At 32.4% G+C, this 25,236-nt stretch overlaps 1 protein-coding gene across 1 annotated transcript; it reads left to right on the forward strand.

Annotated features, from left to right (window-relative positions):
* The first annotated feature begins 891 nt into the window (after positions 1-891).
* On the forward strand, positions 892-25,212 carry LOC149419958 (circadian clock-controlled protein daywake-like). The gene is made up of 5 exons (XM_089637576.1): positions 892-1,005; positions 15,240-15,471; positions 21,904-22,034; positions 23,230-23,382; positions 24,743-25,212. The coding sequence occupies exons 1-5, from the start codon at positions 918-920 to the stop codon at positions 24,892-24,894; spliced, it is 756 nt and encodes a 251-aa protein (XP_089493702.1). The 5' UTR covers positions 892-917; the 3' UTR covers positions 24,895-25,212.
* The last annotated feature ends 24 nt before the right edge of the window (positions 25,213-25,236 follow it).

The following is a 25,236-nucleotide window of genomic DNA, read 5'->3' on the forward strand; positions in this document are numbered from 1 at the left end:
TGCCTACCAATATCATATATATATTGTGTTAACATAGGTTTTAATAAGAAAATTCTAATTAAAATACCAAATTTATTATTATCGTCTAACTTTTATTAGAATTTTTTTTATATCTGTTTGCAGGCAAATATAAGAAGTTTTGTTACGCCTGGCAAACGAGACCAATTTGAAATAGTATGTTTCACCCATGGAGGAGCTTGCATTTCCTCCTAGGTCCTCACAGAAAACAAAAAACAGAGTCCAACTCATCTTTGATTTGCGTAGGCGTATTGCCTTTCAAAAACAAAAATTGAGTAACAGCTCGATACTCAATTTTTTCCATTTTCACAAAAACACACACATCGACTCACTCAAACGACTGTCAACTAAAAACAGCGCGTCCAAAATGGCCGAAACTTTGGTGAGTAACTGTCAAAAGATGCACAGCTACATTCACTTGCTTTTATTGACGAGTACCGCCATCTTTGCGTTGAGGTCGGAAACTTTTCAGACCACCCTCGTATTTAGATAACTTTTACTTATTAATTAACAGGATTACGAATAATTTGAAGAGATTCTTCATCAATAAGTTTTCTCCGAGTAGAGAACACTTCAATTACGCTTTGTTTGAATAAAAAATAACATATTATACGAAATTAATACGCATCTATTACTGATATGCATCTATTATCGGGTGGTTAAATATATTTTTTTAAATACTGTTTTCATCGCTGTCCTGCGTCTTCGAGCAAATAATCAAAGGACGCAGCTATATCGCATATCGGTGACGTCGGATCACTTCGCTTCACCGAAAGGTTCAATTGAAAACCTTATAAAGGTTAGATTGATGGTAACTTGAAGGCATTAGTGGACAGGTGGAACTGTCGGATAGTTGGCGCTGTAATATTCTTAGTATTCAGTTCAGCTCTGTAGACACGATGAAGGCATCACCAGCTGGTACCACGGCTATACTGCTAACCATGGTGGTTGTGCTGTGCGGGGTGACTCGAGCGCAGAATGCACTTCGTAAGTACAAATGTTAATAATAAATTAGGACCCCATTTTTAGGGAAATATATATTTTTAAATGATAAATCTTACCTCGTTAAACAAACCGTTTATAAATTGGAAAATTGTATCACGGTATTTTTAGTCGATAAATTCATTATTTAGCTATATATATTCATTTTTTTTACATTATTTTCATCGTATTATTGATTTTAATTTGTTTTAACAGTATTTTATCATAAACATACTAATTTTGTTTATCTGTGATGTGCGTTATTCCCGCATAAAATTATTCATGTTCAATGAACTGAAATTCCCTTTGAATTTAAGGCCCCGTAGTAAGCGTTCAAATATGGTTTGAAAGGCAGATATATAAATGCGAATGTTAGAGTGAGCGCGCTAAAATTAAAAAAAAAACGATAATAATTAAGAGAAAATGGTGAAAATATGTAATAAAACAGGACTAGTTTGAAATAAGGCAAAAATCTCTCGATAAATGCTATAGTTGCATTTAAAGATACACTGCAAATTTTTACATGCCTATAACATATTAAATAACAGAAAAAAACGTGTTTTTAATAATTTTCGGAGCATACTTTGTAATTTTTTGTATCGAGGGAATTTCACATAATTAACGTTTTAGCATAACATATGAATAGATATATCTTAAAAAACTACTTTTTAATATATTTTTAAACATAAAATTTAAAGAGTTAACGAGAAACTTGTTATAAATCTGTAGAAATTGGGTATGTAGGGTCTTAAGTGATATTTAAAAAAAATGATTCTATAAAGCAGTACCTACCCAAAATTTATTTTATTTTATAATGCATTTGTTCATGATTTTATATTTTAAAGGTGCATTTATTTTGTTTAAAGTATTACAGATTTGTTAATTTTACCTACTAACAGTAATCATTCTAAAGGTAAATTTCTGATAGAGAAATTTGTTTTTTTTTTGATAATTGCGAAAATATTTTACACGTAAATAATTTCAGCTTCACAAATCCTACAATTATAATTACATCCAAGATTTTCACGGGTCTTTGATTGTAAAATAATAAAACTGATAATGAACCTTGAAGAATGAACAAAATTATATTTACTCCATGCAGAGAAAATATAATTAATATCCCCTGTAAACAATAGATTTTTTCAACCTCGAAATAAAATCCACGCGTTTAACTTCTAACGTAAATGTACATTATAATTTGTTGTTAATTTAGGTATCTGAATGGGAGAAACTAACCAAATTAAAAACTACACGGAAAAAATGAGCATTGCGAATTAATTAAGAATCTTCAAATTATTGGTAATCTTGTTAAAAACGGGATTGCAGGCCTTAAATAATGAATCAACATATTTGCTGAAAAACTTTAAGTAGATTACAAACATATTATCACGATGTCAGAACACGTGTTAGTGAAGATCCTAATATTTTCGCATTTCTTCATGATATACGGATTTTGCGTTCCGACACATTTTCCGACGTCTCACTAATATATATTCGTAATTTACTGAAAGTTTAAAAGGGTTGTTTGAATATGTTAATTCATTTGTTAAGGCCAGCAACCCCGTTTTTAACCGGTTTACTAATAATTTTAAGATTTTATTAATAAATTAGTAATACTCATTTTTCTCCATGTAGACCATACGGAGTTATAAATAATTTCGCTTTAGAGTATGAAAAATATTTGTATATTGAATCTTTAGTACAAAATTCATGTAATGAAATTACAAATTACTCAATTTACAAACAAAGGTGAGATCGTGGTCACAACAAAATACACATTACATGTATGAAGAAATCAACTGCATGTAGGGCTATACAAACAGAGGAGAGGTCGTGGTCATAACAAAACACATATAACATGTATGAAGGATATCAACTGCATGTAGGGTTATACAAACAAAGATGAGGTTGTGGTCATAACAAAATACACCTAACATGTATGGAGAAATCAACTGCATATACAACAAATATGAGGTCGTGGTCATAGCAAATTACACATTATGTACACATGTGTGTGAAAAAATCAACTGCATGTGGGGCTATAAAAACAAATATGAGGTCGTGGTCATAGCAAATTACACATTAAATGTGTGAAAAAATCAACTGCATGTGGGGCTATAAAAACAAATATGAGGTCGTGGTCATAGCAAATTACACATTACATGTGTGAAAAAATCAACTGCATGTGGGGCTATAAAAACAAATATGAGGTCGTGGTCATAGCAAATTACACATTAAATGTGTGAAAAAATCAACTGCATGTGGGGCTATAAAAACAAATATGAGGTCGTGGTCATAGCAAATTACACATTACATGTGTGAAAAAATCAACTGCATGTGGGGCTATAAAAACAAATATGAGGTCGTGGTCATAACAAAATACACATTACATGTACGAAGAAATCAACTGCATGTAGGGCAGATTATTTATTTAATAATCCATCAAAAATATGGATTGCTCACTAATTTTCTTATTTCTTTAAAAAAATATTTATTATTTTTCAATCATTCTTAAAGAGATATTTGTGGCGATCATTATAAAGTGCATGATATGGTAATTTGAGTGTTTGATTTCTCTTTGCAGCATACCGTGCGAATTTTACATCTCTCGTCAAGTTCGTGTATTTTATGATTACAATAGATTCGTTTATAATCAATCATCAATATGTAATTAATGTTTTTATTAATAGTTTCTGTCCGTAAGAAGAAAATTCGAATATTCAAAAACATTTTTACAGAACGGAACATTATTTTTGGAAGGGTAAATAAATAATTTTCATATAAAAGATAAAAAATACATCGCAATTTATATTTTATTACGTTTTTAGAAAATTATTTAGGAATAACAACTTACAAATTAAACTACTCAGGCTAATTTCTTGGTTTTGAGATAAAACAGCTATTCACCTATAACCCACTCCCACATCCGTCCTGTATACTTAAAAACACATATATTCTTGTATAATGTACACCTATATAATATACATTTTATAGGTGTATATTCCATTTTATACTTGTTACTTAGTTTGTCTTTTAATTTTTTTAATTTTTTTATATTTTAGTATACATGCACTAAATACTTAGTTTTATATTACCAAATCAACCATCTGTGGATATTTATAATTGGTCTGTTTCTTTTGTATCCCCTTTTGTATATTAAATTAATATAAATACTGTTTATGTTCCTTAAAACAAATAAAAAAATAAATTGAACCTAGAATTAATTTGTTCGCTTTCCGGAACATCTCATATGATCTCATTAAAATCGTCTTGTCTCCCTTACCTTCATAGTTATATATATTAGCTAAACTTGTTAGAAAGAGAAAATCAAAGCTTTATACATATTTAAATATCGAAGCTATGTCTATTTTAGCATATCGCTCGCTATACTTTCCCATTAGGATTGTATGGGGAGCGATACGCTGAAATAGGCCATGCAACGATGCGTATAGCGTAATCTGTCAGCCACAATAAGCACAGTATAATTCAAATGAACACCTCTATGAAATAATTTTAAAAACTTTGTGAAATTTTTTATTATTTTGTTTTTGTATGGAACGACAAAATGTGAGGTAACAATACTGTTTATTTTTTCGTTATAAGTCATTTTCGTTCAGTTTTTAGATGAAAAAACGTAAGTTATGTTGAGTTCAAAACTTTTTATGTTTGATTTAAGTAATTTAATATTTAAAAAAAATATATGTTTATTTCTAATAATAAAATTTGAATGCGTAATTTATCAGCTTTCAAAAACAGTTATTCGTTTTTGGGTACGTTAAGAATATCCCAATTTTTTTGTTTTTATTTTGAAATACACAGAAATTTCCCGTCTTTCTGACGGCATCTTTAAGGAATATGACGGTCAAATATGCAAGAGGCTTGAAGGGTTAAAAAAAATCGATTTGTTAATTTTACAATTTTGTAGTAATAATGAATTGATTGATCTAGTAGGTGCTCGATTATACAATAATTTATGAAAATCAGCAGTTTTCAGATTAATTTGTGGGAGTTTTACTAAACAGGTTTATAATATTCGCCTGCATTCATACAATTTCAATTAAACCAGTTCTGCGTTGTACCTTGAATTAAGCACTTATCTTCTCAATACAAATTGGGTACCTACTGGAAGGATTAGTTCTTACTAGCAGAGAGGAGATAAATTTGGTTTTGTCGCAAATTATTTTCCACACATTTTTTTTTAAATTAATTAGATTATTATGATATAATGTAATATTGTGTTTCAGACTAAAGAACATGTATCATGTTCATGAAACAGAAATTTAAAAAAATAACGCTCGCAACTAGGAATCGAACCCAGTTCCTATGTCTTACCGGGACAATACTTTATAAAGACCTGAGATATATACCTACATAAACATTTTTTTTTGTAATAAATTAATTAATATAACCGCAAATTGTAATATTTAATTATTGTAGACAATATCAGCGATCATACATATAACAGTAACATAAACATAACAATCATATACATAACGAATAATTTTACCAAATGTTTGATAAATTAACAATCACTATGTTTTATCACTGTAATAAGTTATATTTTCTTGTATAGTGTTCGTGTACATGTGACTTTTTTTTTAATATTGTGTTCGTGTGTACCTATAAGTCAGTTTCGTATTTTGTAGATTAACAAGCATATTTTGTTGTTTTCGTTCAATTTTCTTTAAGTTCGTTTCTTGGCATTGATATAAATACAACGACGTGATATGTTCATACTAATCGAACAAATATATAGCAGGTTCATGTTTCTAGATTGAAATCGAATAACGAAACGCATAATAAAAGTAAAGCCACAACGAATATGTGTGAACGAATGAAATGGCTACAAATAACATCATTCGTGGCTAAATGGAACGGAACTCATAAGAAAGAGATAGCCATTCAAATTATATGTGTACGGGTGAAACAGCTATACATATCATTATGAATTCCCTTCGTTTCTGTATACGTTCCTCGCGACACCAATTACGAGCTGAAGCGACCCACTGACGGGCAGTGCATGTCCGCGACAAGCATGATGTCACAGGCGAGCGATGAGCATTTTTTGTATATAAATCGCGTAAAATCATGCTCAATCTGCAGTGAATAAGCCCGTCATCATAAGCGATATTTGCGAACACGGTCGGCATATGATTCTGACAATCGGTACACAAAGTATAATCCCCTCATCACTTTTTTTTTTACTTACTATTGGCATAATTAAAAAAGAATATCTAAGGCGGCCAAGATAGGAACTAAAGAAAGAAAGCACTGTTTTTGAATTTTATTATATCCACACAATCTACGGCATTGCCTGCTTAAACTAATATGTCAAACTTTAACTTCTAAAGAAAAAAATAAATTTCTTTCAAAACAAAGTACGGTTTAAAAAAATCTCATTATGAATTCAATATTTTCCAACAATGTATTCCTTCAATTTGAATTATTTATGCATCTTCCCATACTCTCATCTTCATTTGAATAAATAATTATAAAATTAATCCTGCCAGACGACGAGTTCAATAATTAATCAAAATATTTACCTTGTTGTCCGTTGTTTAAAAAAATACAATGATTGCATAATTGATTAAATTGATTAACATGAATTAGCACGGTGGCGATTAACTGGTTTACAGGGAAAGTGCGAAATAATATCCTTATAAGTAATTACTTTATAATAACCTGTTATTCATTAATTAACATACTTTATTATTTAAGTACACAATACAGGCATGAAGCCCAAAAATTTACATACATGTATGTTATAATACAAAGTAATAGGAAAAATTATACGATGAGAATGCCAACATTTTTATAAATCCCAACCAGGAATTATTAGATTCCTGGTCAAATAAAATCATTCACGCAAAAACTTCAATTATCTCAACCAAACGTATGTTGACAAACTTCCGTCAAACAAATGGTTGTATTGGAGAGTTGAGCGCAGAAATAGAAGGATTTTTGCTTACCATTCAGGATAGAGTCATTAATACTAAAAATTATAGGATGCATATGAACAAAGATACAAATCAAATTGATGATTTATATAGGAAATGTTTGGCTTTTCCGGAAACTATAGAACATATTATATCGAGATGTAGTGTATTGGCGCCGTCCGAGTATAAGTTTAGGTACAATCAAGTTTTAAAAATAATTGAATTTAATAATGACTGCCGTAATATAGTACGATATTAGGAATACAAAACAAATTTATTTTTAGAAAATGAATTTTATAAAATATATTATGATGAAACTATACTATCAGACCGAACGATTAGTCATAATAGACCCGATACACTACTATATGACAAAATTTAAAAAAATAAAGAACTTGACATTCTCAGACTATAAAAATATTGCCATTTGTTATTTCAATTATTTTTGACAGATCTAATACGCCTACATTCAAAATGTAGGCGTATTAGATCTGTCAAAAAATTTATTTATAAAAATGCAAAAATCAGTCATTTTAAATACATGTAGGAGAGTACGAAAGATTTTTTAAATATTTATATTGAGGGATCAGTAGGATCTATAGGTCCAGTTAGGAGTTCTACCGAGTAAATCATTACGCCACAGCCCTCCTTCTAGGGGTAGTGGTGGAAAACACAAAACTAAAAACGTGTAAATCATTACACCACAGCCCTCCTTCTAGGGGTAGTGGTGGAATATACAAAACTAAAAACGTGTAAATCATTGCGCCACAGCCCTCCTTCTAGGGGTAGTGGTGGAATACACAAAACTAAAAACGTGTAAATCATTACGCCACAGCCCTCTTTCTAGGGGTAGTGGTGGAATATACAAAGCTAAAAACGTGTAAATCATTACGCCACAGCCCTCCTTCTAGAGGTAGTGGTGGAATATACAAAACTAAAAACGTGTAAATCATTACGCCACAGCCCTCCTTCTAGGGGTAGTGGTGGAATATACAAAACTAAAAACGTGTAAATCATTACGCCACAGCCCTCCTTCTAGGGGTAGTGGTGGAATACACAAAACTAAAATCGTGTAAATCATTACGCCACAGCCCTCCTTCTAGGGGTAGTGGTGGAATATACAAACTAAAAACGTGTAAATCATTACGCCACAGCCCTCCTTCTAGGGGTAGTGGTGGAATACACAAGACTAAAAACGTGTAAATCATTACGCCACAGCCCTCTTTCTAGGGGTAGTGGTGGAATATACAAACTAAAAACGTGTAAATCATTACGCCACAGCCCTCCTTCTAGGGGTAGTGGTGGAATATACAAAACTAAAAACGTGTAAATCATTACGCCACAGCCCTCCTTCTAGAGGTAGTGGTGGAATATACAAAACTAAAAACGTGTAAATCATTACGCCACATCCCTCCTTCTAGGAGTAGTGGTGGAATGTACATATACATGTTATAATTATTAGTTTTACTTTGTAGTATTATTTGATCATTGTGTGTGGTGGGTGGGTCTATGTAAAATATGTAAAAGAATACATTTGTTTTTTAATCATTTTTGTATCATTTGCTTAGCGTAATAAAACATATTTGATAGGCGATCACATCTTGTAAAATTATTTTTTAATTGATGGTAATGTTTTTTTACAAGATTTTAGAGGTTATTTTTACTATCATTTGAAATAACATTATAATATCTCTAAGGGCGTGTTCCACTTATGGAAAATCATGCACTACTCACAAAAACTATAAGTTTTTATTATTTAAAACAATGTACATTAAAATTTTGCAATTCGTAACTTGCATTAAGATATATATGTATATTAGGATAATAAAAATTCTTATAAATTATTGAAATGTACTTTACATCAACTTTGTAACTCGCACGTATAAAATTGACATATTATTTTTAATTGTGTGAATGTTCTCTATATATAGTCGACCACCACAACAGGTCATGTGCCTAGCATGGTTTTCGAAAAATTCTCAATAACAGTAATAAATAAATCACTGAATAAAGGAATAAAAAACTATAGCGGTCTTGAGATTACGATTTATATCGATTGCTTACCGACCCGTGGGACGGCGGGCTAAAGTAAGGATGAAACCGTACGAAAGTGTTAAAGCTACGGTACGTCAATTGTATTTTTTTAAAAGAGTGAACATTAAAAATATAATACCTAAACCTAGTAATTATTTAATATTTCGCTTTTCAAGTTCGTTCATTATCACTGCTTCCTAATTGCTCCTAATGACATCTGAGTAACATGTATTCTGATCAATTCATTCCAATCAAATCATTTAAATGATCTAACATAACAATTAATTATAATTTTATAAGTCTGTAGTAATAAAGACACTTATGTAAATGGGTAACCTTTGCATTAAACGTTCCTACCTTGGACGCCGTTGGCAAGGGTTCGACACCCACTGATGGCAAATAAATAGGTCACTAGGAGACATAGCACCATTCAAATAAGAAATGTCATTAATACCGCCCAAGGCCTAAACAAGAAGTGCAGAATGTTTAATATTATTTTTTTGTAAAAAATTATAAATTCCTCCTACTTTGTGCAATAAATAAGTTCAGACCTTTTTATCGTAACTTCGTTTAAAAACAACAAATACAAAATGTAAATAACAAAGTTTTTCTAATGAAATACATATATTTTTTAATAATAGACGTACTTAATTTTTTTTACTGAGGATTGAATCTTCCTCCCCAGGACTGAAAATTTATAATGTCTTTTAAAACTTAAAAAAACATTTTATTGTTTAAGCGAGCCTTAAAATTCTTCTCCAGGGACTGGAGTCAACCGCGCTGACAACTAAACCAATTCCTTATTGGGTAGAAATTACATTTATTTCATATATTAACTGTTGTAATGTCATTCAATTTCAATGAAATGCCCATACATTTTTGACTCTTTGAAATAAGGGCATGCAGAGCTTCGAGCCAAAAAGGCCCCTTTATCTTTCATCATGATTTGAATTAATAGGTTGTTGGAAAAATAGATTTTATTTGGGTTTTGTGAAAAATAATTTGCAATGAAACGTGGCTGCAGAGGTGTGCTTTATTTCAAATAATTCCATTTCAAATGGAAATGCAAAATAGGTATTTTCCATTTTGCATTTTAAATGCTTTTCTAAAAACCATTTTGCATTTTGCACTTTAAATGCTTTTCTTAGTGCATTTTCCATTTTAAATGCTTTTTTGCAACATTCTTTCTACTATCTCCACTCATCTTTTTTTCATAAGCTCCATATATCAGTCGGTCCTCAACCTCGCTATGAGAGATAATTTACATTTGTCAAGTTGCTCCCTGGTAGGAGCCCTGGCAATTGAGTGATACCATTACAAAAAATACTGATTCAAATACTGAACATGGGGCCATGACGCTGTAATATTAAATGTTAGATAGCAGTTTCTATGTTTTTACGTTGGCAACATTAGTCCCGCGCAAATTTTTTGTGGTTTCATAATCTGTAGTCGTGGTGTTTTTGGATTTACCATCATTTAATATGTTTGTCCTACATTGATGTCCATTATCAAATGATTTTTTTTTTTAATTCTATAATTATTTTAATTGTTTGACCTGAGAAACCATTTTGCATTTTCAATGCATTTTGAAAATAGGTATTTTGCATTTTGCATTTGAAATGCTTTTCTAAAAACCATTTTGCATTTTGCATTTTCAAATGGAAAAGTTTTGACCCATTTCCATTTTGCATTTCAAATGGTTTTGGGTACCCATTTTGCACATCTCTGCATGGCTGCAATATGGGGAGAATTATAAATTCGTATATGTCCACATGGGTATACGCGATTGCCACCAATATATTGCTAGCCACGAGCATATATGATTAGCCACGTGATTGAAGTAATGTATTGTCATCGACAGTGAGTCCATCAGATGAAATTCAGGTCGATCAGATGTCGGGAAATGGGTTCATTTCTACTTACAGAATTGCATTCATTCATTCATTCATTCAACAAAATTGAAATTCAAATAGAGGTGTTTAAAAAGAAAATAACGCAGTTAGCGTAGTAACCTGCAGAAACTAGATTTTCAGAAGAAGCCGAAACCGAATTTCGTCTTCTGTTCTAGGCTCGGCCGAAACCGAAACCTATATGTAAAAAAAATACTCTATACCCCGAAACATGCACTCTTCACCATCTCTATAACTTGCAAGGGGTTCATTATAATTAGTATTAAATAAATTGCTCCGCGAAATAAACCACATCAATCAATTATTTAACAAGCGATTTGTTGATATGAAACCATTGATGTATTTTAGTTAATGTATGAAACAATTCTTCAATGTACGTTATATGTGCTTTTACTTAAATAGAATTTCAACAATACAAAAGATTTTAGAGCCATCAACTACAGTATACAAATCAGTCCAGTCTTTGTTCTTTATGTATGCAATAGCAACTCAATAACTAACTCTTATTTAAAGGATAAAATTTTCTAAAAATAAATTAAATGTTAAATTTACAAACCCTTAAAACTTTTAACTTTAAGGCGATGCACTACGTAGTAATTTAAAATCATATGTTCTTGGTTTGAAAATTTGTCGCCTAGAAATGTGTCAGATGATTTAATTAAATACTGCGAGTAGAATAAATCCTGGCCTTTGAAATAATCGAATATTTTTTAGATAAGTCTTTTTGTGAGCCCAGAAAAAAATAATGTACAGGCCTATGAAAACTGCTTTAAAGTTTTTAAATCTCCTACTTACGAACCCATTTTCGATTATATTTTTATTGTATAATGTGGCAAATTAAGTTATTTATAAAATGATCGAAAAAAATTTAATATTTGTGCCTTAACATCCACAAAATAAAATAAAAGGCACTTTTTGGCAATGTTTTTTTCTTGCGTAAATCAAAACAGGTGGATGGTGTGAAGCGGGAATTTAAGCCTTATCGCCATCTACGTAAGGTGTGTTATTGATAGCGGCTCGATTCAAAATATTACACGACGTAGTGCTTCGCCTTAAGACAACTTTTATATTAAAACAACTTCCTAGAAGCATACATATGCGCCGAGTACGGCCGAACGTGACCAACGACGTGTAACATTGGACGTGCGTTTAGCGTGTTTTCCAACTATGCACCGGTGGTTCCTCGGAGTATCTTCCATTGAAATACTCAAGAACAAGGAAAGCATTCTCACCTGATGCCTGTGCTCTGAATATTACAATTCGTTAAGATAGAGGAATCTATCAAATGGAACGCCAGAGTCTAAGGTTTTTTCAGGTATTTTGGGACTGAAGACCAGAGTTGGCTACCATTTGGTTGTCAATCAAATGTGATGTAGATTGACAACCGAATGGCAGTAAACGTATTTTACATAACGAATGAATAAACATCTCATACGACTAGGAAGCAATGCATTAATATTGGTAATTACTGAATAATACTATTATTATATTGGCCAGACGATTGCTTACTTGGAAATATAAATTACACATTCATGATCTTTGTCAATGAAACACTATTGTATTATATCCACATGTCACTACATCTTATTATGTTATTAATTTGGATTACATATTTTATAGCATTATTATTTAATTGGGTACCTATCATCCATTGAAAATGTGACCAGCTTTAATAACGTCTGTCACATTGATAGAAATGCATTAATTTATTTTAATAATGACAAGAATATTCAATAAACATGCACGCAATAATTGCATTATTATGTTCATGTCTTATGTCAAGATTAATGACATGTTTCTCCATGTCCTGTGCTTACTTTGACTCACAATTTAAATTAACAAAGATTGCTGATTTATTTATTTATACTTTACGTTCACTTCTTCAATAATAGCAAAATTACTTTGTGGTGTCATTAAAATTTAATGAAAATAATTTTTTTAAACATTGTGTAGACCACTATTTAATCAAAATAAACCAAGTGTTTCGAAACCAATGAATGTTTTTTTCGTCAGGATTAAAATTATAAATATTATAAAACTGGACCAATTCCACCAATCCAACTTCTAAGGAATCCGATGTTGAGAGCTTGTAAGTCTGTAGTGAGGCGGTGTTTCGTCCTTCTGTTTTGTGATCACCTAGAAGTCCTGTTCTATCTCCTTTGATTTTTTTCTTATTAGATTATCTTGAACTCTGTTTACTTAGAAAAAATACTTTACTTAAAAAAACTTAGAAAATATCCGGGATCTACAATCCGTGCAGCAATTGCGACAGTCAGAGCCGAACTTCGCCGAATTGCCAAGGCGCCAACGCACTGATAATACCTAACACCTGACAGTCTTTACACATCGCCTTTAAGATTATTTTTCATAAAGACGGCGCTACACAAAAATATAAATGATCCGAATATTATTGATAACAGTGATCACCTACCTAGGATCGCCAAAATGTAACTCGCGCCAGGCGCCGTTTGGGCCAGGGCGGGCCCTGGCGGCAGTGACTCCATAATACAGGGTTTTCCAATAAGAGGTGTTATTTTGAATTTCCCGCTATTTCGATAGATATTACTTTTGAAGCTGTCATTTTTTGACATTTAAAGTAGAAACTACGTCATTAATAAAAACTAATAAAGAACGATACACGCTTCAACAACGCATTGAAATTATTAAAATTCACTTGAGTGAAACAAATGCAAATCATCTTGAGTGATGAGGCCCATTTCCACCTCGGTGGCTTCGTCAACAAGCAAAATTGTCGCATCTGGGGCTCGGAAAACCCAAGAGTTATTGTTGAAAAGCCTCTCTATTTTCAACGTGTGACTGTTTGGTGCGGTTTATGGTCCGGCGGAGTCATTGGAGCTTACTTTTTCGAAAATGAGGCTGGAGCAACAGTTACGGTAAATGGATTGCGCTATCGAGAGATGATTAATGATTTTTTATGGCCGGAATTGGATGGCATTGATCTGGACAACGTTTACTTTCAACAAGACGGTGCTACGTGCAACACAAGCAACGAAACCATTGATCTTTTAAGATTGAATATCAAAATAACACCTCTTATTGCAAAACCCTGTATTATGATTCCAGCCCACCTACACGGAGAAAAATTAGTATTGCCGATTTATTAAAAATCTCTTCAAATTATTAGAAATCGGGTTAAAAACGGGATTGCAGGCCGTTCCCTGATAAACTTTTAGTAAATTCCAAATATATCGGAACACGTATTAATCCACCTGCATTTGCCTTCATAATGACAAAATACGAAATTATTAGAAATTATAAAAACACTTGTTCTGACATCGTGATAATATATTCGTATTTTACTAAACGTTTATATGGATACCTATTAATTCATTCGTTAAGAGCCTACAATCCCTTGTTTAACCGGATTACCAATAATTTGAATAGATTCTTAATAAATTAGCAATACTCATTTTTTTGTAGAGTTCGACCATCGCAACGTTTGCCTAAGTGTAATTTTACTTTAACTGTCCTAGTAATATTAAAAAAAGTGTTTCTGCGTATTTTGGTGTATAAATAATAGTTTACCTTTAAAACATACTTAGTTACAAGATTTTAATATACCTTATACCCTTTTCGACGACCCTTATAATAAAACTTGTGCTTTCAGAATGGACGTTTGCTGTGACTATTTATATTTTTCACATGAGTTAATTAATAGTATTTCAAAGTTTCTCTTCTACAATTCAGAAAATTGGAGCGGTTATTGGTTAACATGATCATGCCAAGTCTTACTGAAACATCCCGGACGTAGAATCAGGAACATTCTTCACTCTCTACTCTACTCTTACAAACAATCTTACCGTAATTTTCTTAACAATATGTCCCTGCAAAAGGCTTACGCCATTATCAATTCCATGAACCTAATGGCTCTGTACAGAGCATTAGTGCGATTTTGTATGAATGGCATTGAAGCCAAATCTAGAGTGAGGGGAAATTGCCTGGCAGCTATCTTGCATGACAAATTTTTGAAATGATTTGTATGCAAAGTGGTGCATAATGAACTATTATGATTTTCCAACTGGTCTCTCTTGGCCCATTGCCTAATGCCGCAGCGGGAGGGAGAGATCATTTGTCCGTCATTCCTGGACTCCCTAGATTCCTATCCACCCCTAATACCTTTTCCTTTCCAGAACTGTCCCTCCTTCCTTTCCTTAAAAATATCCTTAACACAGCATCCCGAAAGATGACATAGGCCCTCATGGAAAGTATTTTCTTCAGGGCCTCCTGTATGGGGTTAAAGTTAAAAAAGAGATTTAATGTTTAGTCCCACAGAAGACTACGAATCGCTACTGCAGAGGAAGGAAAGACAGATATTTAAAAATATATTCCATGTTTTCAGCACCCTTCATCAAGCAGCGTTGCAGCGCATCGGATCCCAACTTCAGCACCTGCATAACCGGCGTCACCAGGTCTGTGGTAAAGGAGTTCGCCATGGGCATCAAAGAGCTCGACATCCCAAGCATCGACCCCGTCACCCTCAACAAGATCAACATCGACGTGCCCGGCCTGAAGATCACCTTCAGCAATGTCACTCTTTTTGGGCTGAGTGGTGTCAGGATTGATGACTTCAAGTGAGACAAAATTCTTTATGTTGTGGGTCTTTTCCAGCTCAGTGGAAAAATAATAATTTAACACTTATTCATAAAAAAGGCGATAAAAGCGATATATCAAAATACAGACCAATTTGTATAATGTCTGCTTTACCGAAACTTTTTGAGAAATTAGTGCTAAATGTCATTGTAAAACCTATCAACAACATTATTGTTCCTAACCAACATAGCTTCATCACAGATTTGAATCTACTGGTCTCAAACATCAAGTGGACAGTATATACACTGATTTTAGTAAAGCTTTTGACAAGGTTCGACATCACATTTTTATATGTACACTTCGATTGCTGGGCATCAAAGGTAAATTATTGAGTTGGATTGTTAGTTATTTTAGCAATAGTTACTTAGTTTAAAGATTAATTCAGTGCAATCTTATATATTTGAGGCCACAAGTGGGGTTCCTCAAGGGTCCAATCTTATATATTTGAGGCCACAAGTGGGGTTCCTCAAGGGTCCCATCTCGGCCCAATATTTTTCTTATTACTCATCAATGACATTGTTGATCAATTTAATGATGTAAAAGTTGTGCTATTTGATAGCGAGTTAAAAATATATAAAAGAATAAGAAATTTATCCAATTGCCATATTTCACCGACTAACTTAGAACAACTTCATCAATGGTGTGAACAAAATGCTTCATTTTTGAATATTCTAAATGTCAAGTAATACGATTTTCCAAAATTCGTTATAATATCTTACATGAATTTACATTAAGTAATATTAAATTAATATCAGTGTCACAAATTCGTGACTGTAATATTCGATGAAAATTTGACATTCATTGCACACATATAACTAATAAGGCTTTAAAATGTTTGGCTTCCTTTGCAGAACTTTAAGTGATTTTAATTCTTTAGATTGTATGAGAACCCTCTATATTTCATTAGTCAGAAGTCAAGTTTAATATAATTCACGTATTTGGTCCCCTTTTTATAAAATTCACTAAAACAATAAAGAAAAGAATTCAGCAAAAAGTTCTTAGGTACGTAAATTTTAAGCTCAGTAATCCAATTCATTGCATTAATTATGTCAGTTTAATAAATCAATTGCATCTAATAACAATGTCTGACAGGAAAATTGTCATTAATAACTTAATTGAATATTAAATTCCATGTGCCGTCTAGAAATACAAGACAAAATATAACATTCTTCTGCAATACATACACAATTAAAGACACACTCACTGACCAATAGGTTGTATGATCTGGGCAACAAGTATGGGGGTACTATTGATATATTTATCGATTCCATTTATAGAATACCTAAAGCGTAATTTATACAAATTAGAGTAGCGATGGTAATGTAGTTTTTGTGTTTTGTCATACATGTTTCATTGTTATATTTTCTATTACTGTTACATGTTTTACTAATATTATATTATTAGCTATAATTTTTTTTGTATAATTTCCGATAGCTTATTAGATATATTCTGTTTTTAAAATGGATGTAAAATCGCTGGGTATAAAACCAATTAAAATTAATTCGTTTTAATTTGTGGATAATCTCGACTGTCCCCAGTTAATAATCCACTGAATTATATCAGCCTCTTAAGGCTCCGTAGTAAGCGTTCAAAGATGGTCTGAAAGGGAGATATGTAAATACAAATGTTAGAGGGAGCGCTCTAATATTAAAAAAACGATAATAATTAAGAAAAAAGGGTGAAAATATTTAATAAAACACGACTCGTTTGAAATAGAGCTAAAATCCCTTGAGAATGGATAATATTTAAATTAAAGTAACTTCAATACTTAAATACAATTGGCAAAATTTACATTACAGCTTACTATATTTTGTATTTGTATCTTTTTGTTACTTTGCTCTTCTATTTTTTGGGGAGGCACAGCCTCCCCTACCACATTGCACGGAGCTACTGGTAGGAGATCTTCCAAAAATTTTAATTGTTTTAATTTTATTTATTAATAAATTTAAACCCTTCAAGCCTCGAAAGAACATTACTAGCCACAAAAATATTTTTTTAATTTTTTTATTATTATTATTATATTTTTTTTACAAAATAGGTAGACCAACAAAGCTGTCACATGCCAGCTTGTCTGCAGGATCCATCAAATCAAAATATCTTAAGTCTATGTCTATAACATTGTATGATTTTGTGTACATGAGTAAGTCTTATTTCTAAGTAGGTACATTTCACAGATTTTATTTTATTGCAGACATTCGCAAAATATATGTCTAACGAGTAATTGTAAATACATAATATATCTAATGCACCTCACGAAAAACAAAGAGTTTGGGAATTTACATTAAGGTGTTCAAAGGTAAATGGATTGATCATTTATTAACTACAGCTTTATGATTTTAGGGCAGGGTCTCTCATTATTCACAATTTGTAAGTTTTTCTTTAGTTTGTTGAAGATCACAGGTACCAAGTATTCAAGAGTACGGCCTCCATACTTAAAATTCGAGGAGTTTTTAGACCGTTTCCTTCTGTGAATCTTGTGTTGTGCCCGTGTACCAGTGGTTTTTTGTACAAGCTTTCTCCCGCATAGAGAAAGATATATATATCATATTCCATTAGAGACAGATCTGACCAGGTGGTGCATAAATTATATTATTATAACATTATTAAAGTTTTTTTCTATAGTGCGGAAGTATTGACTTGTTCGTCGTTGGAAAGAGAAACAATTATTTTTCACATTTTGTCTCCAATATTTATACCAATAAACCAAAATATATCAAAAAGTGTATGATTACGAATTGGCGAAATTTTTAGTTGACAGCAGAAAATAATTTTTTTTTTTTTACTTTATAAACGGCATAAAAATAGAAGCTATGTTTTTCTTACTAATTTCCTACACAAAAGGAATGTGTTTTCGAAATACCGAATTCTTTCAAAATTTGGATGTTTTGAGTCAAAATGTTTCGGTAAGGTATTTTTAACATTTCAATTTTTGATATAACAAAAAATGATTAAAAAATATCAAATTTTGTTTCAAACTCAAAAATCTGATACATAATTTTATCTTGTTTCTAAAATGGTATTTGTTTTTACGACAACTTCATAAATAAGCATTCAAAATTTCATTGAGAAATTATTAAAAGACTGCTGCTGTCGTTGGGACTTATAGTTAAATTATAAAGCACATAAAAAAATTTGCACTTTCTGAAGCAAGTTAAGAGGCTGATTGGATTCAATGTCCCGGCCTTGTGATGTAGGTGGTTTTGATTGCACGCGTTATTCCTGTGTGGTTATAGGTATGCGAATTGTTTTGGTGTGCATTGGCATAAAGATGTGGTAGCGCAACACGGCATAAAACCCCAAAATTTATTCACGATAAATGAATATGCAGGCTATTTAAAAAAAAAAATTGTGTACTATCATTTTTCGGTATATGATCCTGAACACCGTTAAAATACAGGAAGGACTTGTTTACTTCTTTGAAAATTATTGCCGACGTGATATATTTCATACAATATTTATAGATAGGCTTTCACCGACAATCAAAACTGTAACTTTTAGTTAGTGGTTCCTGCAAAAAAAATTCAGCAAAATACATTAAATGAAGGCTGACAGTATTGAAAGAAGTGTAAATGTAGGTAACTCCTTTGACAGATGACTGAACGCAGTTGGCCCTAAAGAAGCGAAGCTAGCAGTCCACAATGGAGTGCTGGTACCTATTCTGATGTATGGCAGTGAGGCATGGAACTGGCAGAGGAAGGATGAAAGTAGATTGATTGCTGTGGAAATAATATCGCTGAAGCGTAAGTGTGGTAAAACCATGTATGAGCATGTGAGAAATGTAGAGATCCGCAAAGAGCGCAAGGCAATGAACGAAGTAAGGAGTGTAAGGAGAATATATTAGGCAAATGTGAATAGTAGAAGAAGTCGGGGACGCCCGAGGAAGACGTGGCACGATCATGTGAATCAGATACTTGAGTCGAGCCATGTCAAGAGTCAGAATAATAGAAGAGTATGTATGAGACGATGTGACGAAGTGAAGAATGTGAATGAGTCAAGGAGTGTGTGCCAAGACCGAGTTGTTAGTTGGTTATTCAGTTAGTTAGTAAGTTAGTTAGTCAGTCAGTTAGTTAAAAATAATAATGTGCCTTCAGAGTTGGCTGTCAGAAATATCCAGAAAACTATTAACTAGGTGAAGTTTACGTTTGAATTGGTCTATGATAGAATGCACCACTATGCATTGAGTCGCAGCCGGTTTTAGAAGCAAGTTATTTGACACTTGGGCTTGAGATACCCGGCATCGACAGCAAGTGCGTCTCGACACAGTTCGGCGCGGCGAATTCTCGGGTCCGTGATGGTGTCAAGGATATTGGCCATAACAAACCAGTTTCGGCTGTGCGCAGTGCCTCTCATCAGTGCAAGTGGAAACGCAACTTGCAGCTAACATTTACTTCAAACAGACTCTTAACAGCTGGTGATTATGTGGAGTGCAGTGGCGTGATCAAAAAAATATATATTACCTTTTTTATTTCAAATTTTGTGTTTAAAATTAGTGCTTTACTAAAATAGTGCGTTTTATATCGGACTTCTACTTTGATCAAAGATTAGTAAATGTATCCTTATAGCTGCTTCGCTCAAATTGAAAGGTTCCTCTCCAGACAAAAAAGAAGTTGGCGTGACTTTTTATGCAATTTCGGGCTTTCGCATTACGCCTCAGTACAACTGTAATGTTTTTACGTTAGCTATACACAGGAGCCCCTGAGGAAAATAATTTTCCCCCAGGGCCAATGTCATGTATGGGGATGCTGTATGGAGGCATTTTTAAGGAAAGGAAGGAGAGTAAGATCTGGGAACTGGCACTGTGTTTGAAAAAAGTTTTTTGATTGCTTTCTTGAGTGAAAAGTTAAAAATGTTTTGATGATTTCTTGCTGTTTAAATAATATTTGTGCTGCAAAAAAATGTGAAAAAGTTTGGTCCAAAAACCTCTTAACCCTTATTGTGCCAAGAAATCCACCGTGGATTTTTGACATTTATACCCGTAGTGTACTGACGAATCCACCGTGGATTTTTTAGTAGTTTACCGAACTTGCCCGGTTTTATCGTATTTTGTAACAAAATGACATACTTAAATGATTTTTATTCCTCAGGAAAGACATAATGACATTATTACAGAATGATAAAAGGTAATATTTTTCTTTATAAGTAGTAATGCATAATGCCGATAAGTATTTTTTTAAATATCTGGTAAGATGGTACAGCTTACAAAATAATAATTTTTGCCAAAAATAAGTACGTTCTTAAGAAAATAGTATCATCCGGTGTACCGCGAAGTACTGGGTCGTGCGAGGATGGTATTTCAAGGGTTAAACTAATGTCACTACTTGGGGAACTTGGGAAAATGTAGTTGCAATTTATGTCTGAATCCAAGTTATAAAATACTCTACATGTCCTATAAAACCTTTTCATCATACTAGAAAGAGAATAATATTTGCCGCTAAAAAACGCTCATCTACCGGGTAATTAATTACCTTACCTACAACCAAAAACTTTTGTGATTTAATTGTTTTAAAAATTTTTTAAAAACTGTCACAGCACGCCCCTGGCCATAGCGTGTTACCCGATCCTAACAAAACCGATTAATTGAAGGTTTTGAATGTCCGATTCGGTATTATATGGGAATTCTCGCAATGAATGCGCTAAGTAAATTTTCTATGAATTAGAAAACCGTCAACATTATTTTTATCGTTTCTATTCGGATAACGTCATGAATTTATATGAAGGTTCATAGGTAAGGTATTAATTTGCGTGCAAGAATTCCATTATATTTACATTATTGGCTGCTTAAAATACATATCTAAAGGTATTATAAAACCAATAGCTATTTATTCAAAGAAACGTTAGAATAGCTTTGTAATTCAACTAGTTTTACCACCCAGCTTTGTAATTTATTTTTTAATTAATGTTGGTATGTTCGTATATCAAATTATATCCAATTAATTTAACAAATCAATTTTTTCTCTCAATCGTTCGGAAACATTTTCTGGAATAGATTTTTCATATTTTTTTACAGATAATTATTTGCAAGAAACGGTATGAAATTATATTGATAGTGAAATGCTTCCCCGATTTGTGGTAAAAATTTTACGATTATTTAGTAAATTTTTTAGTACCCATTGATGTATTATATTTATATTAAATTAAAAAAATATGTTCCACTTTTGTCCGTCCAATTAGTCAGTTTTGGCCTCCAACTTCTCTGACACCGACCGACCGGAAACTTTCTATGAATACCGAAAATGTTCCTAGTAATCAGTTTTGTTGCCTTCGTCGAGACATTTTAGGTTTTTACAGAGTGACAGAGGGCTCGATAACGGTGACAGTCCCGATATATGGAAGACAAGCCTATTTTTAATGTCCTAAAAATACAATACGTACATTTCTTTGCTAACAAAATATTTTGTTTTTTTTGTTTATAGGAAGAACTTGGCGACAAAGAAAGCAGTGTTCGATTTCACAGCCAATCTTATCATGAAAGGGCAATACAAGATGGACGGTAGGGTGATCGTACTGCCGATTCAAGGGGATGGAGATTTCGTTATTCATTTAAGTAAGTTAATAATGATAATATTGGGATGATTTTTATAGGGCGCTGTATTTGTTTATATATCTCAAGGGCGCTGAAAGTTAAACCTTGCTATGTCTGTTAAACCATTCCAGTGTCCCAAGTTCCTTATGTCTGTAGCACCAGAAGGTTGTTTAGGAGATAAAACCATTTTTCGTCTTTTTTGTCTTTTTTCACAAACTATGGATATCGTCAAAAATGATTTATGTATATTAACTCCACACGGGAGGTCCTGAAGAGAATAATTGAAAATGCTGAGTAGAGGGTTTAAGGGAAGTTCTGGGAAAGAAACAAGTTCGAGAGGTAGGTAAGAATCTAGGGTTAACTGTTTCAAGAAGAGACGAACGTTGGGTCGAGAAAGTCCAGCTGGAGAGGTGAAAGGTTTCCCTCCAGTCTCCCCGATCTGACCCGCCACGCAGTAGGCAAACGCATCCGCCACCTAGGCCTTAACAAGCCTAACGCAATGAACCCTAATGAAGCCTAACCTAATGAAAGATAATAAAACATTTATTATTACTAGCTGTACAAATATTACTAGTCTGTCAGCGCAGACAGAGATACAATAGCCCATTTGTTTTACGTCCAACACATAGCGCTGTATTTAAAAAAAAACGGTTCCATGATAACTCAACACAGTGACAATTCAACACACTCTTAAAAAGTGATGAAACGATGAAAAAAAAAAAGTCATTAGAAACGATGAAAATTTTTTTTTTCAACCTAACCTAACCTAACCTACTTAACCCAGTTAATAAAGTTTTTGTTTCATCACTTTCCATGACTTTATATAACTTTTTAAAGATGTGATGATTTATCCGGTCACCGGTGGGTAGGACCAAACTTATACCCATTAACAGTCAATCATTATTTACGTATTATAACCCATTTTATTATTTACCTAATGTAACCATTTTTTATTATTTACCTATAATTGTAACCCTTTTTTATTATTTACCTATTGTTACACTTTTTTATTATTCACCTATTGTAACCTTTTTTATTATTTACCTAATGTAACCCTTTTTATGATTTACCTACTGTAACCCTTTTTTATTATTTACCCATTGCAACACTTTTTTATTATTTACCTATTTTTACCCTTTTTTATTACTTACCTATTGTAACTCTTTTTATTAGTTACCTTATGTCACCCTTTTTATTTTCTCTTAATTTATTTCAGCAAACATGAGTTTCCATCTGAAATACAAATTCGACACAGTGAAGGGGGGCGGTGGTAAGGACTACTGGCAGGTCACGTCCTACAAGCAGACCTACAAACTGGACAGGGCAACCTTCGACCTCACGAACCTCTACAACGGGAACGAATTTCTCGGTAAAGTATTTAATGTACACAATTAACTATTCTTAAGAGCATTTACGCCAATAACTGATAATTTTATGAATTATTTCAACTGTCAATCAAATAATAATATAACACATAAAGAATGGGATATTTTCACGAACTATGAATACCGTTAAAAATGTGTAATGATTTTTTAAGAACTCCGATTCTTATCATTGTACTAAAAATGTGTGATTTGAATATTTTCAATAATTACTAATTTTAAAAACCATCTAAAATTCTAAAATCTCTGAACGGTTCCAATTATCATTATGACGTAGAAAAAGCCACTGGCTGGTAACAAGGCGTTGTCCGACGTAACGTCAACGCCACACAGTGGGCTGAAAATCGCCTTTCATAGACATAGAGACTTGAATTTTCAAGGGTATTTTTTTTGGCTAGAAATGGAATCTGCTGATCATTACTTTGCTATAAAATTTCATATGAAGCAATTGCGTGTACAAATGAAGGAGTCATAATTTTTTTTTTAAATTTGTATTGCACTGACATTAAAAATGAGCATCAGCAGAATCCATTTCTAGCCAAAAAAATACCCTTGAAAATTCAAGTCTCTATGTCTATGAATATATATATTAATATATAATAAAAATAAATATGTCGTTTTGGTGGCAATTCAAAAATGGCCCATTTTAAATCGTTATAGAAAGCATATTCGTCAACCTAAAAATAAAAAATAAAAATTTGACCAATTTATTTTTTCTTATTTTTTTTAATTTTATTTGTAAGAATAAAAAAAACAGTGAAAAAACTTTAGGTACCCGTAAAAAAATATAACAACTAGGAAATTAATTACTTGGCGATTTGTCTCAAAAAAAGGTTTCTTTCTTTGCTTTTCCCAGAATTCGGAACCACGTCTACGCTGTTTTAAAAAAATACAGTATCTACCATCGTGTATCATAACCAAATACACAGTATGTGCCTCATACATACTATGTTTTTGCTTACGAAAGTCGGTATACAGTCTTATTGCTTAATATTACAACCGTTTTGTAAAAATGAAAAACACTGGGTATGACCTTTTTTACATTGAAATAAGTATTATATTTTCTTTACTACACGCTGTTCAGAATTTTACAGAAAATTTTTTCCTGATATTTAGTTCAATTTGTGATTTTTGCTTATAACGGCAGTATTCTACCGACACCAAATTTAAATATCCCAAATAATATGTTTGTAATTTGCACTCATTCTTTATTTACCTTTTGTCTGCTCTAAAAATGACACACTTATAAATTAACACAAAATCAACTCAATAATATTTACCCAGCCAATGTTGTGAATGTTTGTTCTTTAGTTGTTTGTTATTGAACAATTTACTATGTTTTTCCAGCTGACACAACTTTGAAGTTCATCAACGAGAACTGGGAGTTGATCATGAAGGATATAGCTCCTGCTGCAGTAGAACAGATATGCGATGCCTGCGTTAGAGTCACCAATAAGTTCTTCTCGAAGGTCCCCATCGAAGAGCTAGTTTTACCTTAGTTTGGAGACTTTCTTTGCTTAGGTCTACCAAGAGTCAGTATGACTTATCATTTATAAAACATATGTAATATTGGGAAATATCGTATGCACTTCTTTTGAAATTTTTATTTTTATTTAACATTAACAAAATACTTCTAATGTTGATGCATTTTGGCACAAATTTGGGATGAGTCACACTGAATCGAATGCTGCTAGAATTATTTATATCGGATAATTATCTACTATCCAGTTGCCAAAGTTTGTTGATTATTTTTAAATGTCGATAAAAACGATTTAAATGTCAATATTTTGTGATAATAAATGAGGAACAAGTAGTTACATAGACTTGGTCGTTTATTTACT

This window comes from Hesperophylax consimilis, chromosome 11 (genome assembly GCF_061612785.1).
Source record: "Hesperophylax consimilis isolate HC1 chromosome 11, BYU_Hcon_1.0, whole genome shotgun sequence".
NCBI lineage: Eukaryota > Metazoa > Arthropoda > Insecta > Trichoptera > Limnephilidae > Hesperophylax > Hesperophylax consimilis.

What these genes read in the sequence shown, in the direction of transcription:
- LOC149419958 (XM_089637576.1), top strand. Translation starts at nt 918, where the DNA reads ATGAAGGCATCACCAGCTGGTACCACGGCTATACTGCTAACCATGGTG. An exon ending in AGATTTCGTTATTCATTTAA is followed by an intron (nt 22,035 to 23,229) that starts GTAAGTTAATAA and finishes AATTTATTTCAG; the next exon opens with CAAACATGAGTTTCCATCTG. An exon ending in CAACGGGAACGAATTTCTCG is followed by an intron (nt 23,383 to 24,742) that starts GTAAAGTATTTA and finishes ATGTTTTTCCAG; the next exon opens with CTGACACAACTTTGAAGTTC.